Source organism: Alternaria ethzedia, assembly GCF_023757985.1.
Source record: "Alternaria ethzedia strain BMP 0044 chromosome Unknown scaffold_1, whole genome shotgun sequence".
Classification (NCBI taxonomy): domain Eukaryota; kingdom Fungi; phylum Ascomycota; class Dothideomycetes; order Pleosporales; family Pleosporaceae; genus Alternaria; species Alternaria ethzedia.
This window is the reverse complement of record NW_026056194.1, coordinates 138,482-153,256: the sequence shown is the minus strand read 5'-3', so window position 1 is coordinate 153,256 and position 14,775 is coordinate 138,482. Positions and strand designations below refer to the sequence as shown.

Sequence of the window (14,775 nt, the reverse complement as noted above, 5' to 3'; positions counted from 1 at the left end):
TGGGGGTCGAGATGTTGTTTTTCCAGTGGAATGTGCCTGCTTTCTGATTATACTGCCTGATGCTGATGTGATGCTATGCGTGAACCACATTGGCAGCGCGAGGTGGCTGATGGATTTTGGTGTGCAAGCCACAGCTTACTAATGTGGCGCCACAGATGAGCTCATTGATGCAAATCTGGATTTCTCCATCGCGACCTAGGTAATGCCAAGGTGCGGAGATTGCGTTGGAGAACTGCAAGCTGCCAAATTGCTTAGTCTAACGCTTTATCTCTGCTGAGACGCACTCACTCTATAGATCTCCTCGGGATATATGACGACTTCTTCGATTGAAAATGCGTCTCAAGGCGTACCCATTTTGTACCTAGGTACCTAGGTAATCAGGCTGTCGCAAGTGCATTTGCGACGGCACAGCCTCCTGTAGCCGCTGGTGCATAGGAGCAGATAGAGTGTGAGCAGCGAACGGGGCGTAGCTATCTTGCCTGACCGCACAGCTTGGTCTTCCGGCAAGGCAGAAACGCCTTCCGTGGTGCTGCGGTAAGTGGCGTACTTGGTGTTGCGATGTGCAACCAGTCATTGAAGGCCGCGTCGCGTGCAGTCGCTGGGGCATGCACACTCAGCCTTCCACACACACACATGAAGAAACTTCCAGTACACAGCCTCGAAGACTCAGCTGAGCTCCAGTACGACTTTGCCCCATACATGTTCGCACACGACCGCTCGAGCGCCCTGTTGAGAAGTTGCCTTCATGTGTGATGCACGAACACTGGAGCGTCAGTCGCATCCAAACATTGAAATCGTCTTGAACGTTCGTTGAAGTTATTTCTACCATACTTTGCGTTATAATACTGACGATTTAAAGCGCATGTTTAGAATGCATAGGTGTGGCTGAAATTACACTGATTCTTCAGCCGCCATGGAGACTGCCGGCCTTGCTGTTGGCACGCTTGCGCTCATTGGGGTCTTCGAAGACTGTGTGACGCTCCTCTCGCAGATTGGAGCGGCCAAATGCATGGAGAAAGATTACACACTACTCAAAACAAGGCTTAACTTCCAAAAGACGCTGTTGCTCCAATGGGCAGAACGACTGAAGTTACACGATGTCGATGGGTACGATACGCGACTGGACGACCCAGACCTCCGATGTCTTGTGCAGCAAGGTCTTGGCTGCATTCTCGGGCTTCTGCAAGACGGAGACGTACTGGAACAACGTTATGGTCTGAGATCAGCTGACGACGTAACGGATGTCTCAGCGGCTGTGACTGATCGACCGCGGACAAGCTTACGCAAAAGGTTGCTCAACTTCCGACCCCTTCTCAAATCGTCGAATTCTCAGTTTGGTCAAGGTGGAGACTCTCTTTAGTCTTTAAGCAAAGATTGCAAAAGCAAATCCTCCAGTTTCAGTAGGATAAAATGGGTCATCAAAGACAAGGAACAATTTGAAAGCCTTATTTCCAAGTTATCGGATCTGATCACAGACATCAATCAAGTGGTCCCACGCCGGCTGGACAATGCGTTTGGCCACACTGTACAGAAGCATGAAACACAAGCTTTGAACAGCGATTGCAACTTGGATAGGCGTATCGATTCTTACGTAGTGAACAAGAGCAAGCTCGTGGGCGACGAAAAGAAGGCATTCGATGAAAAATGTACAAAAAGGATTCTGGACCGACTTTGGTTTCGCTTAATCGACGATAGAAGAAACAACATCGCCGCAACTCACTCCAACACCTACGAATGGGCCATCAAACCGCCTGCATCTGGGGTCATTTGGGATGACTTGGGAAAATGGCTACGATTTGGACGCGATATCTATTGGATACATGGTAAACCGGGCAGCGGTAAATCGACGTTGATGGTGAGCAATATTTAAGCATGAAGTTCGTGCGAATAGTGTACTAATGTTATGATCAAATTAGAAATTCCTGTACAATCACCCCGAGACCATGTCGTCACTACGCTCGTGGGCAGGTCACAGAACATTGACAATGGCCTCATTCTTCTTGTGGAATATCGGATCTGTAGAGCAAAGCTCACAAGAAGGACTTGCCCGGGGATTGCTATATCATGTTCTCGGGCAGAACCCAAAACTGATACCTGCAGTACTCCCGCATATGTGGCAAGAAGCGCAAAATCGCACTAGCGACTTAAAAGTGTTGTCGAACACCGAGATGGAGACCGCATTCGAAAATTTAGGCGCTATATCAACGAACGGAGCTTTCGCCTTCTTCATCGATGGTCTCGATGAGTTCACGGGCAACGAACGAGACGGTATATCCTTTGTGAAAAGCCTCGCAACCAGCGCAAACATCAAGCTCCTAGTTTCAAGCAGGCCCATTGATACATGCATCGCAGCTTTCTCCTCTGCGCCGCAGCTGAGACTTCAGGATATAACGAGACCGGACATCGAACTGTACATCAACGACACTGTGAGGTCACACTCCTATGTCGCAGAGTACAAGTTCGTAAGCCACGAAATCGTCCAAGAGCTGATAGAATACATACAGAACAAAGCAGATGGTGTATTCTTATGGGTCGTGCTTGCGTGCCGCACGCTCCTTGAGGGGTTTGAGGCCTACGACAGCGTAGAGGAAATACGACGTCGCGTTGAGGAATTACCACCGGAACTCGAAAGTCTCTTCCGCCACATACTCAACGGCCTCCCTACTCGCTACCTTCAACAAGCTGCGCGACTTCTGCGAATTTGTTACATCCATCGCTCACTACAAATCGAAGACAAGACATCAGCCGTTAGTTTAGCCTGGGCTTATGAAAAGAACATGGAGACACGCGCAATGGAAGATTTCACAGAACCTAATCTCGATGAAAAGAGATCCAGAACTACGATGTTCGAAGGCCGTTTGCGTAGTCGATGTAGAGGACTCCTGGAGGTCTACAAGTCCTTTATGAGCAAGGATCCTTACGTCGATTTCATGCACCGTACCGTGTTTGAGTTCCTCAGTACTCCGAATATTTGGGACATTGATTGCCTGCACATCAGTGACCACGCTTTTGACGCCAGCACGGTTTTGGCATATATGTCCTGCTACACCCTGTACAACAGCGAACTGGGAAGCATCACGGGGAAGGATAGGGCTTTCTGGACTGCCGTTGCTTATGCGCAGGAGGTGGAACAGAATTCGCCTTCGCACATGTCCCGCTTACTTAGCCGTTTCGCTTTTGCGATTCTACATGAAACAAACTACAAGAACTCAGATCTATCCCCTGTGTCCGATCTGTCACTGGATACAAATGCTATTCTACTAGCAATAGAAATCGGCTTCACAACTTTCGCCCAAAGACACGACCTCAAAAGTTTCAACGACCTCCGGAAGCTGAGAAGCGGGCAAGAAAGTCCGGGATACAGCCTTCTCTATCACGCTTTTCTGAGTCCACTGTTGGCTACAAGCGTTGTATATCAAGACGAGTATGCATGTTATCCGGGTATGATCGATCTTCTTATCCGCGCTGGCAGCGATCCAAACGACAGTATAGAACTGTCTGGGGATGATACGAAAACTTGCTGGGTCGCATGGATGGAATCCAAGCACATGGTCACTAGGAAGAGTTTCCGTGCTGTGGATGATGCTGAAGTAACGATGATGATGATTCGTGCCGGTGCAGCTCTCATTCCTCAAAATCCCGATGATCCTGCAACTGGCGTTGCTCATATCGCTACAGAAGACCACCGAGGACGCCTCACAGATGCTGTGGGCCAATGGCTGAAGTTGGCGCCTGAACTACCCAGATGGGAAGATCGGGACAAGTTGATAGCGCTCTGCAATGGGATTACAGCTGCAGTAGCAGCAAGCTACCAACCCAATTATAGCTGAGGAGGCAGAAGATAAGCCAACGGAAGCTTCAACTGCTTACCGTGGTACAGGGTGACAGATAATCGGGCATAATTACAGATACAGCGCGACGGACCGCCTTCGACTAGTAAATCGGAAAGACGTATATGAGGGAGTGATTTCAACTGTTTTTGCTCATTTGTGGTATGTATCAGCGCAAAAAGCCCAAAGAGAGGAGTTATATACAGCTATAGCCAAAACTCATAGCATATTCAACGAAGATGAAGAACGAGCAAGTCTCCTAAGTAACCTGCAGGCTTCCCTATGCCATTATTCCAAGATGTTTATTTCCTCCTGTTCTGGCTCATGCCCAGAATCTGTACCATGCGGACGAAGATGTTGATGAAGTCCAGCTCGAGCGAGATGGACTCGTTGACGGGATCCTTGGGGATCAAGCCGCGCTCGGCCTGGCGCGCATGGTTCAGCACCTTCTGCACGTCGTAGAGCGTGAAGCCTCCTAGTAAAACGGTCAGTGTATGTCTTACAGGCAATTGATACAAGGGGAAAGAGCCTGACCAAATACTGCAAGACCTCCATATAGCCAGATGTTCTCGGTGAACATAAGTGTGCGAGCAGCGGTGGCGGGAATGACGAGTGGAGCGAGGCCAGAAAGCGCCACAATGGCCACGCCGCCCAAAAGCGGTGCGCCTAGGTAGAGGTACTTGTCTGTCTTTGCGGTCGCACCTGGAAATAAAAAGTCAGTGTGTGTATCTTCCATGCACTTCGTACGGGCCACAACTTACCAACGAAAGCAATTGAACCCATCATTCCGGCAGTGTAGAGACCGGCGCGAGCGAGGATGGCAGGGTGCATGAAGAAGAGGGGCGACAGGAGGAGGGCTTGAGTACCGTTGAAGGCAGTCCAGAGGGCGTACTTTTGGACGTAGCTGCGTCGGGTTAGCATGTCTACTCCACAACACAATATCGATATCCACACTTACTTAGACGGCGAGGTAGCCATGGTGCCATACATTGTGCCAATGCTTCCAACCAGGCCAACTCCGAGTACCAGCCATGGGTTTGCGCTCATAAGCCTGAAGCTCCAGCCGTTCATGTGCAGCGCGCGGGCAGCAATGCCGATCATTCCAATACCGAGGCCAGTGTGCATGAAGGTGTCGTTGAGGTATTCGCGCTCGAATGGCGGCATGCCGCCGTCCTCGCGGGTCTCGCGGTTGAAGATAAAGTTGATGCCTAGAAGGGTGGCACCGAAGATGCCGGCTCCATACAGCATGCGCTGTCGCAAGTCGCCCTGCGCCACCGGGTTGTATGCAGCCTGCTGGTATCCGCGTCGGAACGCTTGCTGGAACTTGGAAACATTGTGCGATGTCGATACCGTGGGCTTTGCGGGGCGGAAGAAGTGCGACTGCTGCTTCAGTGGCGTGTTGTGGAATGCGCGGATCGTGAGGGTCTGCGGTGCTTTCGGCGATGCTTGTCGCAATGTTGCCGTGATGGCGAAGGGTCTCCGTAAGAGGGACGCCATGATGTGTGTGTGCCTTTGCGATGTCGTTGTCGATGGGGAGGTGGAAGGCGGCGCGATGATATATGTAACGGGTAATGACGTTTTGCGTGGTGGAAAGCGCGAGAAATGCCAAGCCGCCTTAACTCCGAGGCATGTTCACGCTATTTGCTCGTCCACGAGGTCATGCATTTGTCACTTCACAGTCATGATGAAAGAGCCCATTCGGGTGACATGTTGTATGCATTTCTCTGAACTATATTTCGGAATGGCGCACTTAACTTGTAAGAAATTGTTGGAAGCTGTGGTCCAGACTAACGGCGATGGTAACACAGCGTAATAGATTCCTCATAACACGTACACGTCTATCGCGAACTATTCCCTTTCGACTCTAATTCATAGTTCCCTTCTCTTCGCTTCTCTTGCTACCAATACAAACGTCACTCTTGCGCTGCGATGCCAACCTGTACTCAACAGCGTAAAGAAGAGCCTGAACGTCGATGATCCGATGGAGGGTAGTCAGATTTCTGACTCCTCGATGATGTCCTGTACAATAGCAAGCTTTTGATACCCATCAAGCTGCGATGTGAGTTATGTGTGCTTGGTGCCGGCTGGAAGGGAATCCGGGGTAATGCTGTAATTTCATCATCCCGGCTGTACATCGATGTCAACTTGCTGCGTGAACTTCGTGGCGGTGTCTGGAGCTTGACAGGCATGGGGGCATTGATTTTGTCGAACTCTACAACGTGTTCTTTGATGTCGCTCACCGCATCATGGTACATCGTAGTGGGATCGGATGTCTTGATCCGGGTAATTCTGGCGGGAATCCGGCGAAGCCCCGGCGTATATGTTTCTGGCTGCTCATCTGGAGAAAGACTCGGAACATCGTCCACATCTGGAGGAGGGGGATGGAGAGACTTCGGTATCGTCTCAAGTAGATCGAAGTTGAAGTTGAAGCCAGAGAAACGGCTAGGTGACTTCCAGAACTCGTTCGCGATAAGAGGAGGGCCAAGCATGTCTACATCTTTCTGGTATGCGTCCCAACGTCCCTGCGTTTCGCGAGCAGCGCCCTCTGCGCTTCTGATTTGAGACCGCTTGCGGTGGCCGGCGATTGTATGACGCGGGCCAAGGTCCTGGTTGTATATTTGCGAGGCACTTTCAAGCTGAAGGATCCGTGTTTGCATGTCGAGCATTGCCTCTCTCTGTGTCGCTAGCTCGGCTTGAACATTGTGGATGATTTCGATTAAAGTGCGGTTCGTCTGGCGTAATTGAGATTTGGTGATCGAGGTTTGGGATGGCCGCCTCGACCTAGAAGAACGCTGGTGCACGCTCGAGGACTCATAGGCTGCGGCGATGGATCCTTCGGGGCCACTCAACAAGTCCAGCATAGTTGCGCCAGACAGGTTTGCCTTGTGGCTTCGAGATGCGCTGTCGTCATGGTAGAAGGTATGTGCGGGTTTGGCAGGTGTACATGGAGAATTGAGAAAAGTCGCCATCTTGCTGTATGCGTGCGTGAGAAAGCTGGAATGACGACGGTCAAGTAAAGAAAGTTAGTGCTAGCGAGCATGAACGCCTATATTGATTTTGCAAAAGCATTGCAATGTTTCGTCGTTTCTTCATCACCCTCAGACGCCAACCCGTTTCGCCACTGTGGTTAACTTCGCAGGCATGCGATGCTGATACTATAAGGAGTGCCGCCAGGGGCACGGAGCTGATGAGCATTACCATTCGTTCAATGTGCAACGGAGGTGTGGCGCTGGGCTAATCGCGTCACGGTGAGCACACGAAAAGGACTACCAAACATCGTCAAGACGCTGGTGTCGGGGCTGTCCTGGCGTTGTGGGTTTCAGCTGTCGAGGATCGTGTTTCGGCCAGGAGTGCGGAAGGCACGGCTCCAGGCTGTCGAGGTCGCTTGCACAGACCTGGATGGCGACTAGCGCAGTTCTTAGCTCATGGAGAACATTCCGGACTGCGAAGCTCCAGCCTCCAGAAAATCGCGAAGCTTATGTCACGTTACTATACCTACTGCTACAACTCCAAGAGCAGCAGGTCTGTGTTTTCCGTTCAGGAGTCGCAGGCTGCTCCTTCCTTGCAGCGACACCTTGAAACCCACGCAGGGTGAGCCATGCCTAGGCACTTTCTGCCGGCGCGCAAGAGCGGCTTTACGCACAGATAGAGGACCTAGCAAGGAAGTTCCTGTACTGCTAATATCTCTTGCAGAGCATAGTCGCGTTATTGTCTTCTTTGGTTGCCTTATGCCGGCTGCGGCAGCAATACTGATGATGAGCTCTTACGCACCCCGCAATGCCCCTGGCACGTGTGTCTTCCGAGCTCTCTATTATGCGAAAGCCACTCACCTTCTAAACCTGCGTATCAAGGCTCCCGATACTGCTACCTCAACCACGCGTACTCGCCTCAACCACGCTCCTGCTAGTGGCATATCGCCGCTTGGGCTGCCGGATATCCATAGCCTATCACGGGGGTGCTGACGATGCGCGGTCTGCTCACCATAATCACCTTACGGAAACTTCGACAATATACGTGCTAATTTGAGCGCTCAGGAATGAATGAATGTCGTCGAAGAGGGGAAGAGTATCGTCCGAAGATACCGCAAGGACAGTCCACCTCTCGGAACCGAGTGGCTGTTCTTGAGCGAGTGCTCCGAGGAGTAAGAGGAGTCGGTCTCACGGTCTCGACTGCTAGAGCCCGGTAAGAAGCATGTCACCGGCTTTACGACAAGTGGAAATCATTCCGCGGTGAACGTGGGTAGAAGATCGAGCCATGTACAGAGCGCTGCTCCCAGCTACGTGACATCTCCAGTCCCATGTCACATATGGCAGCTGCCAGGATCTGCATCCATCCAGGCACATGAGACACGCACACTCGGCTCCATAGGCCCGACCCGTTCGAAGACATTGTTGGTGCTGAGAAATACGGGTCATGCCATTTGCTCCACCTTACGAGCCTGCCGGTTTTCATCAATGCAAAAGTATATCCAGATGGTGTCTTGGCCGCCCGACTATACATGTGTAAGCCCCAGTAAAATCCAACCGCCCTCCCCTCGCTTAACCGAGACTGGCTAAGTAGATTCAACGAGTTTGTATCTGTCTTCAGATGCAGCGTCAAATAGCATCCCACCAACCTCGAACCAGAAGGTATTTACCTATACAAGCTTGGGGATGCTCGCTTGTGCATTTTTAGACGTATAGATCCAGATTCGCATCATGACGCGGACGCATCACACCGCATTCAACTACCGATCACCACGCGCAGCACTTCCGGTTAATATACGACTGGTCGACATTAGCCACACGTCGTCCTGGAGAGTCGTACCAAGACTACCATGCCGCATGCACTCCGCCGCCAAGATCGGGCACTAGATGAACGCTAATCTAGCTGCGGCGCGTGTACCGAAGCGAGCAATTGCCGCTGCCTATCACAGCCATGTTGATTATGGACCTCATCCTAGACAATCTGTGGAGAGTAGCACACAACAGGGAACGCAGTTTAGACTGCGCGGTGACGAGAACAGCGACAGCACAGATGTGTAGATCCAGAACGATGTCATTAGCACCTGCAGGAATACCGCACCAAGGCGCAGCAACCGGAAAGTATAAGAAGGCCGACTACATGGCATCTTGAGATCACCTTGAGCCTCCTCACGTCCACAGAGCATTTGCAGACATCATGGTTCAGCTCACACAAGCCCTCGCTGCCATTCTCTTGGCTACCGGTGTTGTCGCGCATCCTGGTGGCAACACCAACAAGGAGATCTTGAGGAGGCAGGCTCATTTGGATCATCCCAACCGTCGAAGTGTTCAGGCGTGTAAAAGGGATCTCGTCGAGACCGGGTGGGTCCGGGAGCAGCATCAGAGGCGTGAGGCAAGGCTCCACGAGCTTCGGGTTGCAGCTGGTTTCGCGAAGGAACACGAGCTCGTCCGTCGTGACGTCGCTGAAGTCGAGGAAAGCTACGGTGCCGAGGCAGCATGCACGCTTGACCCTGAATCCACTGAGGGTCCATACTGTAAGTGGAGAAGGTTGCATCTCTTGAGACAGGTTGGCTTACAAACTGATAGGGGTCACCGGTGAGCTCGTTCGCCAGGACCTTTTGACCGGAGAGAAGGGTGCCATCACCCACTTGGACGTCAACATTATCGACACTTCATCTTGCAAGCCTGTCACCGATGCCTACGTTGAGATGTGGGGAAGTAACGCCACTGGTGTCTACACGGGTGTTCAGGCGAAGGGCAATGGCGACGGCTCTGCTACCGCTATTGCGACCAATGCTCTTCGCGGCGTGCAACCCACCAGCGCCAATGGTACCGCTACCTTCATTACCGTTATCCCAGGACACTACGTCGGCCGCACGAACCATCTCCACAGTACGCTTCACTCCTGTCTTTTACCAACGCCTTACTGACAACCCTAGCCATCATCCACCATGGTGCTAAACTCCTTCCCAACAATACCATTCAAGGTGGCACGATCTCGCACGTCGGTCAGTTTTATATCGAGCAGAACTTCCTAGGCCAAGTTGAGAAGACTTCTCCTTACAACACGAACAAGCAAGCCATCACCACCAACGCAGTTGATGCGCTCTTCAACATGGCGAAGCAGGGTGGCGACGACCCAGTGATGAAGATTTCGCTCATTGGCAAGACTATCGAAGATGGGCTCTACGCTACCATCGATGTCGGCGTCAATCCCCGCGCGAGACAGAATCCTCAACCCGTAAATATGTGGACGGCAGATGGTGGTGTACCGGTCAAGGGAAGCCCATGGACAGGATACCCCGATACTTGCTTGTACTGTGGAATGAGGCCCCCGAAGGAGAAGAAGGACGTTCTCTCCGAGGAGTAAATTGCCCTGGGTAGAAAAGACAGCGTAGTGTCGTGGGCCGTGTCACATGCGTGGCTGATCCTGATGACTCTCAACACGGAGCAATATTGTACATAGCTTAGCTCCTAAGAATCAAGCTGCAATGTCTTGTACGAAATCTGGGAGTGCATCAAATGCGACGGCATAATAAATGTAATGGGCGGTATGTGAAAAGGTGGATGTTGTGGTTCGGGCGGAAGTACCTGGGTAAGCCGGCAACCTACAAGCCGTTCTCAGGGGGTACCTGAGTGCCAAGAGTCTAGCACGCGCCGCCCCGCCCGCGGCGTTGGACGCGCCCACGCGTCGTTCCTCCGCTCGACCTGCTCAACAAATGCACGCGACCATGTCGACCCTCCCGGTGCTGCCGGCAGATGTACATCTTCTGATATTGGATTATGTATGCGCGGAGACCCTAAGACACCTCCCATCGGCCGATGTGCTAAGTCCAGCAGATCCACTTGCCTTCGCACCTCCAGGCCCTATGTCTGACGTCGAAAGCGCTATGCGACCTCGCCAGGCCTCGACTGTATCGGAAGGTCACCATCAACGTACTCGATCCATCGGAAGTCGCACGGTTCGAGAACTGCATGGCCGAAGGTGCCCAAGCGCATCTTGACGCTACAAGGAGCTTGACGTTGATGGACAGCCTTCCCCCGGCAGAAGCTCCCGAGTTCCAGACCAAGCCGCATCGACGCTTCGACCGTGAAGACAGGTTGACATCTGCTCAAAGTAGCGCGATAGAAGCGATACTAGACTATTTCCCTCCGGACTGCCTACAATCTTTTCGGTGCGTCCTCGATCTTCGGAATGCTGCACATGCCAGCCTGTCGCATGCTCTCGTCATAACCTCGCGGACTGTCATGTCAGAACTTTACTGAATTGTGATAGGTTCCTCTCGACCCTACCGTTGCCGTCGAACATAGCACGCGAATTTTTCCTTAAACAAATGGGCACATTAACACACGTACACCTAAGACTCGAGGACCTATTTCAATTACAATACCTCGACTGTGTGCGAACTGCGGACCTCTGGCTCCCCCATCCAGAAGAAACCTGGTCGGAATTGGAGGAAGAGAACTTTCTGGACTCCCTGGAGGACATCGGCAAGTATAAGGATCTGGAGAGACTGTACCTTGGAACCAAGTTTGATAGGTATTCACACGATCTTAGCCGAAGACTCGCCGAAACCTTTTCGTCTCTAGACGAATCGTATGGGCGCCTAGAGAAGCTTCGCCAACTTTCAATATCCGGAATCCCTCTCGGCATCGATACATACGGACTCAGCAAGATTATATCGTTTCCTCAGCTCACACATTTGACTCTTTGGGCATGTTCCTGCAGCCAAAGGTTCATCTCCAATTTGGTACATGAGCTTGGCGACCAGGACTTATCGTTGAAACATCTAGGACTGGAGCTAGTCGACGACGACGAGGTGGAAGACCCGGATGATGATACTCCCTACGAAGAGGACGATGACGCCGTCGAAGAGTTGATTAGCCGCTGTCCTGAATTGAAAAGTCTGTGTTTGCAGTGGAGTGATAGGGGGTGGATAGATTTCACGTTGGAGTCCTTCAAGCAAATTCTGGCGATTGTTGGACAGCAGCTTGTTGTTCTCTCGATACACATGTGGGACACTAGAGGGCGCTTAGATGACAGCGAACCACCATTTTGGGAAGAGATATCTCTAGCATGTCCAAACTTGGAACAACTCGCGTTCAATCTTAGCTCAGGTATAATGTTGAATTACAAAGGCGGGTTCGATCCAGACTTGGTAAGACTGTACAGTATCTGATTTCACGTTCCATCTCTAACATATATACAGTCACCCATCTGCAAATTGACCAAGCTACGCACCCTTCAACTTCGGGAAAGGTGGGGTCACGACTGCTGCAATTTCGGAGAGGAGAGTGACGATGTTTATGGAGACATCGAGCGCCAAGCTCATCTATTTGCAAAAGATTTCTTTGCGCATCTAGAAAACCAATCTAGCTGTCCATCCCTGGACACGCTCGTACTGGGCATGGAAAACCAGGTCACGAACAGCAAAGAATTACAGGTCAGAAATCGCGGAAAAGAGATGCCGCCCGCGCGTTGCTTCCGCCGAACACGCAAGATTCGTGATGATGAAAGCACGCGCAGCGAATCCCTTCCCATATCTTTGGCAGAGTGCCGAGCGACAAGTGACTACACAGAGGTTCTCGACTGGTACACCGGCTGTGAGTGTCTCTATGCGAACTGCGTGTGAAGATATACACTGACTTTATACTTCAATATTCAGGGCAGGGTGACTGCGACTGGATGTGGCGACTACCTGGCAGGTTCAACGATGATTAGGGTGGATTTATCTTCGACTGTGGGAGAGCCTCGCAACCCGTAGTCAACCTGAATTCAGCATGACTCAAGTATTACAAGAAGATGATGAAGGCTCTAACAACAGTGAGACTGAACCGAGCATTTCAATGACCATAGTTCAGGGTCGTGTGAAGAGCATGTTCATTGGTGCAAGCGGGGGTAGGCTCGCGACTTTGGCATTCGCTAGCCTCAACCATGGTTTCGTGTCGAGATCCACCACTACCGTCCTCGTTCACGACCACTCCAACTTCATGGCGATTCCTCATGCGATCTGCGTCATCACCGAACTATGGTAATCATGAAAAAGGTTCATTAGTTCATTAAGGGCGGGAGCGATGACTAGGACATGGCAACTACGGTACAGCATTGCGAGATTTGGCACACGAATTGCATAGCTCCACTGTGCTTGGACTGTACTTATTATAAAAGCATATGCAATTCCCTCAAGCGTTTTCTATTCCAAGCTTGTGTCTACATTCAGATTTCGATACACTTTTAACATCACCAGTAAAGACCGAATCTGACTTACAGACAATAACGGACCCAATTCGACAGAGACCTTCGGTTTTCCAAAATGCATCTGATCCAGAGCATTTACCGCGCTGCATGGGCAACGTTCTGTCTCACCGGCTTAACCGCAGGTGTACCCATAGCACCGGCTTTCCACTTAACGGCACGACAACCCATCGAGCCAGATCTCCAAATCGACTTCAACGCCCTCCTCGACGGGTCTTTAGGTAACCTACCCGCGATCTGGATTACCTCCCACAGTCTTCTTGCCGAGGCCGCGCCATCTTCAAACCTCACGGTTTCTTCTCGCGAAGATCGTACCGACAAGGAGAATGGCCTTGTCGCCGCTGCCTTCATCAGCTCCCTGCTGATTCCTGCTGCGACCGGCATCGCAGACAACGGCGTCACTGGGGGTCTTTGCAACGCTATCATAAATGGAGCAGGGGGCATGGCTGGCGCCGTTGTTGGTCAAGAGGCCGGCAAAACACTTTACCCACAAGGTAACGGCACCGATGGAAATGGCACATCGGCTCCAGAGATGGAGCAAGGCATTGTTCCTGGTGCGTTTATTGGTAGCGTCGTTACCAACAGTCTTGGAACTGCTCTGGCTAAGAGTATCTGCGACAAATTTCTCCCCGATGTTGAAGACGTCATAAAGGAGGCTGAAGCTGGAGTTGCGGGTCGGGTCGCTAACTCACTGAATCGCGGTCTCAAAGAAGTTTTGGTGAGCCAACTAGAAGACATGGGGGTCGAGACCGCGCGGGCAGTACAGTTTGCAAGTCAAATGGAAGAGACGATTCGCTTGGTCGACAGTACCGGCAGTCTGGCCACAGCTTTCGAATACCTCAATCGCGAACTCGCAACCAACACCGCAGAGCTGGCCGAAGCTGTAGGAGCCAAACTATTGAACAAGCCAGCAATCAGCAACCTCGTTCAACTAAGCCACAACACGCTCGCCAATCTACCAGTCGCAGGTGTAGACGGCATTGCGCTGTTGCCGTTCGACCCTGCTGCCGATCCCATAGGAATGATGGCTAAGTTCACCAACCATTACAGGAATACCATGGAGTTTGCCAAAACTCTAGGCGGGAAGATCAAAGAAGGCGCGAACCGCGTTTCCCCTGCTTTGGATACAGTGTCCCAGTCGGTTGAGTCAGCTATGCAAGGTGTCGACTCCATCATTCCGGGCACGGCAAACAGACTGATCAAGGATGCTACTGGTGCCGCCAGAAATATTCTGGACCATATCCCAAACCCCCTTCATAGTCTTCCGAACCCTTTCGACGCTCTATTCCACCATGGAGGTCATGGTAGCGGCCACAGTAGCGGCCACCATACTGCTCCCGGATCAACTCACGGCGGCAACGGCGAATCACACTGTGCTCAAGCCACGGTGACTATTACGACTACACTTTCGCCTGCTCCAACCCAGACGCCGAATCGAAACTTGGCTACTCCGACCCTGGGCTCGTGCACCTCGTACCAGGTCATTCCCACGTACACGACGTTTACACGACACGCGACTGCAGTGATTACGCAGATACAGACGGTACCTTCGTATGTCCAGGTCCCTCAGTACTTTGCAACCACTACCACGCAGACTGTGGCAAAGTATGTCCAGATCCCTCAGTACGTGCAAACGACTGTCACTCAGGTTGTGCAGACTACGCAGGTTGTGCAGACCACACAGGTGGTGCAGATCATGGAACACGTAACGCAGACTGCCACTCAA

General features: G+C 51.7%; 4 protein-coding genes across 4 annotated transcripts; 3 read left to right on the top strand and 1 right to left on the bottom strand.

Annotated features, from left to right (window-relative positions):
- Positions 1 to 2,168: 2,168 nt before the first annotated feature.
- On the top strand, positions 2,169 to 3,830 carry J4E87_000052 (uncharacterized protein; the record flags this gene model as incomplete). The annotated part of the gene is made up of 1 exon (XM_049371712.1): positions 2,169 to 3,830. One exon carries the CDS (start codon positions 2,169 to 2,171, stop codon positions 3,828 to 3,830), a length of 1,662 nt encoding a protein of 553 aa, XP_049237846.1.
- A 302-nt stretch (positions 3,831 to 4,132) lies between these two features.
- J4E87_000051 (uncharacterized protein) lies at positions 4,133 to 6,799 on the bottom strand (the record flags this gene model as incomplete). Its single annotated transcript, XM_049371711.1, has 5 exons — positions 4,133 to 4,305; positions 4,365 to 4,532; positions 4,592 to 4,734; positions 4,789 to 5,340; positions 5,964 to 6,799. The coding sequence occupies 5 exons, from the start codon at positions 6,797 to 6,799 to the stop codon at positions 4,133 to 4,135; spliced, it is 1,872 nt and encodes a 623-aa protein (XP_049237845.1).
- Positions 6,800 to 8,990: 2,191 nt separating this feature from the next.
- Positions 8,991 to 10,163, top strand: J4E87_000050 (uncharacterized protein; the record flags this gene model as incomplete). Its single annotated transcript, XM_049371710.1, has 3 exons — positions 8,991 to 9,327; positions 9,380 to 9,685; positions 9,733 to 10,163. 3 exons carry the CDS (start codon positions 8,991 to 8,993, stop codon positions 10,161 to 10,163), a joined length of 1,074 nt encoding a protein of 357 aa, XP_049237844.1.
- A 361-nt stretch (positions 10,164 to 10,524) lies between these two features.
- J4E87_000049 (uncharacterized protein) lies at positions 10,525 to 14,440 on the top strand (the record flags this gene model as incomplete). The annotated part of the gene is made up of 6 exons (XM_049371709.1): positions 10,525 to 10,554; positions 10,658 to 11,043; positions 11,070 to 11,952; positions 12,004 to 12,397; positions 13,229 to 14,263; positions 14,310 to 14,440. 6 exons carry the CDS (start codon positions 10,525 to 10,527, stop codon positions 14,438 to 14,440), a joined length of 2,859 nt encoding a protein of 952 aa, XP_049237843.1.
- Between the last annotated feature and the right edge of the window lie 335 nt (positions 14,441 to 14,775).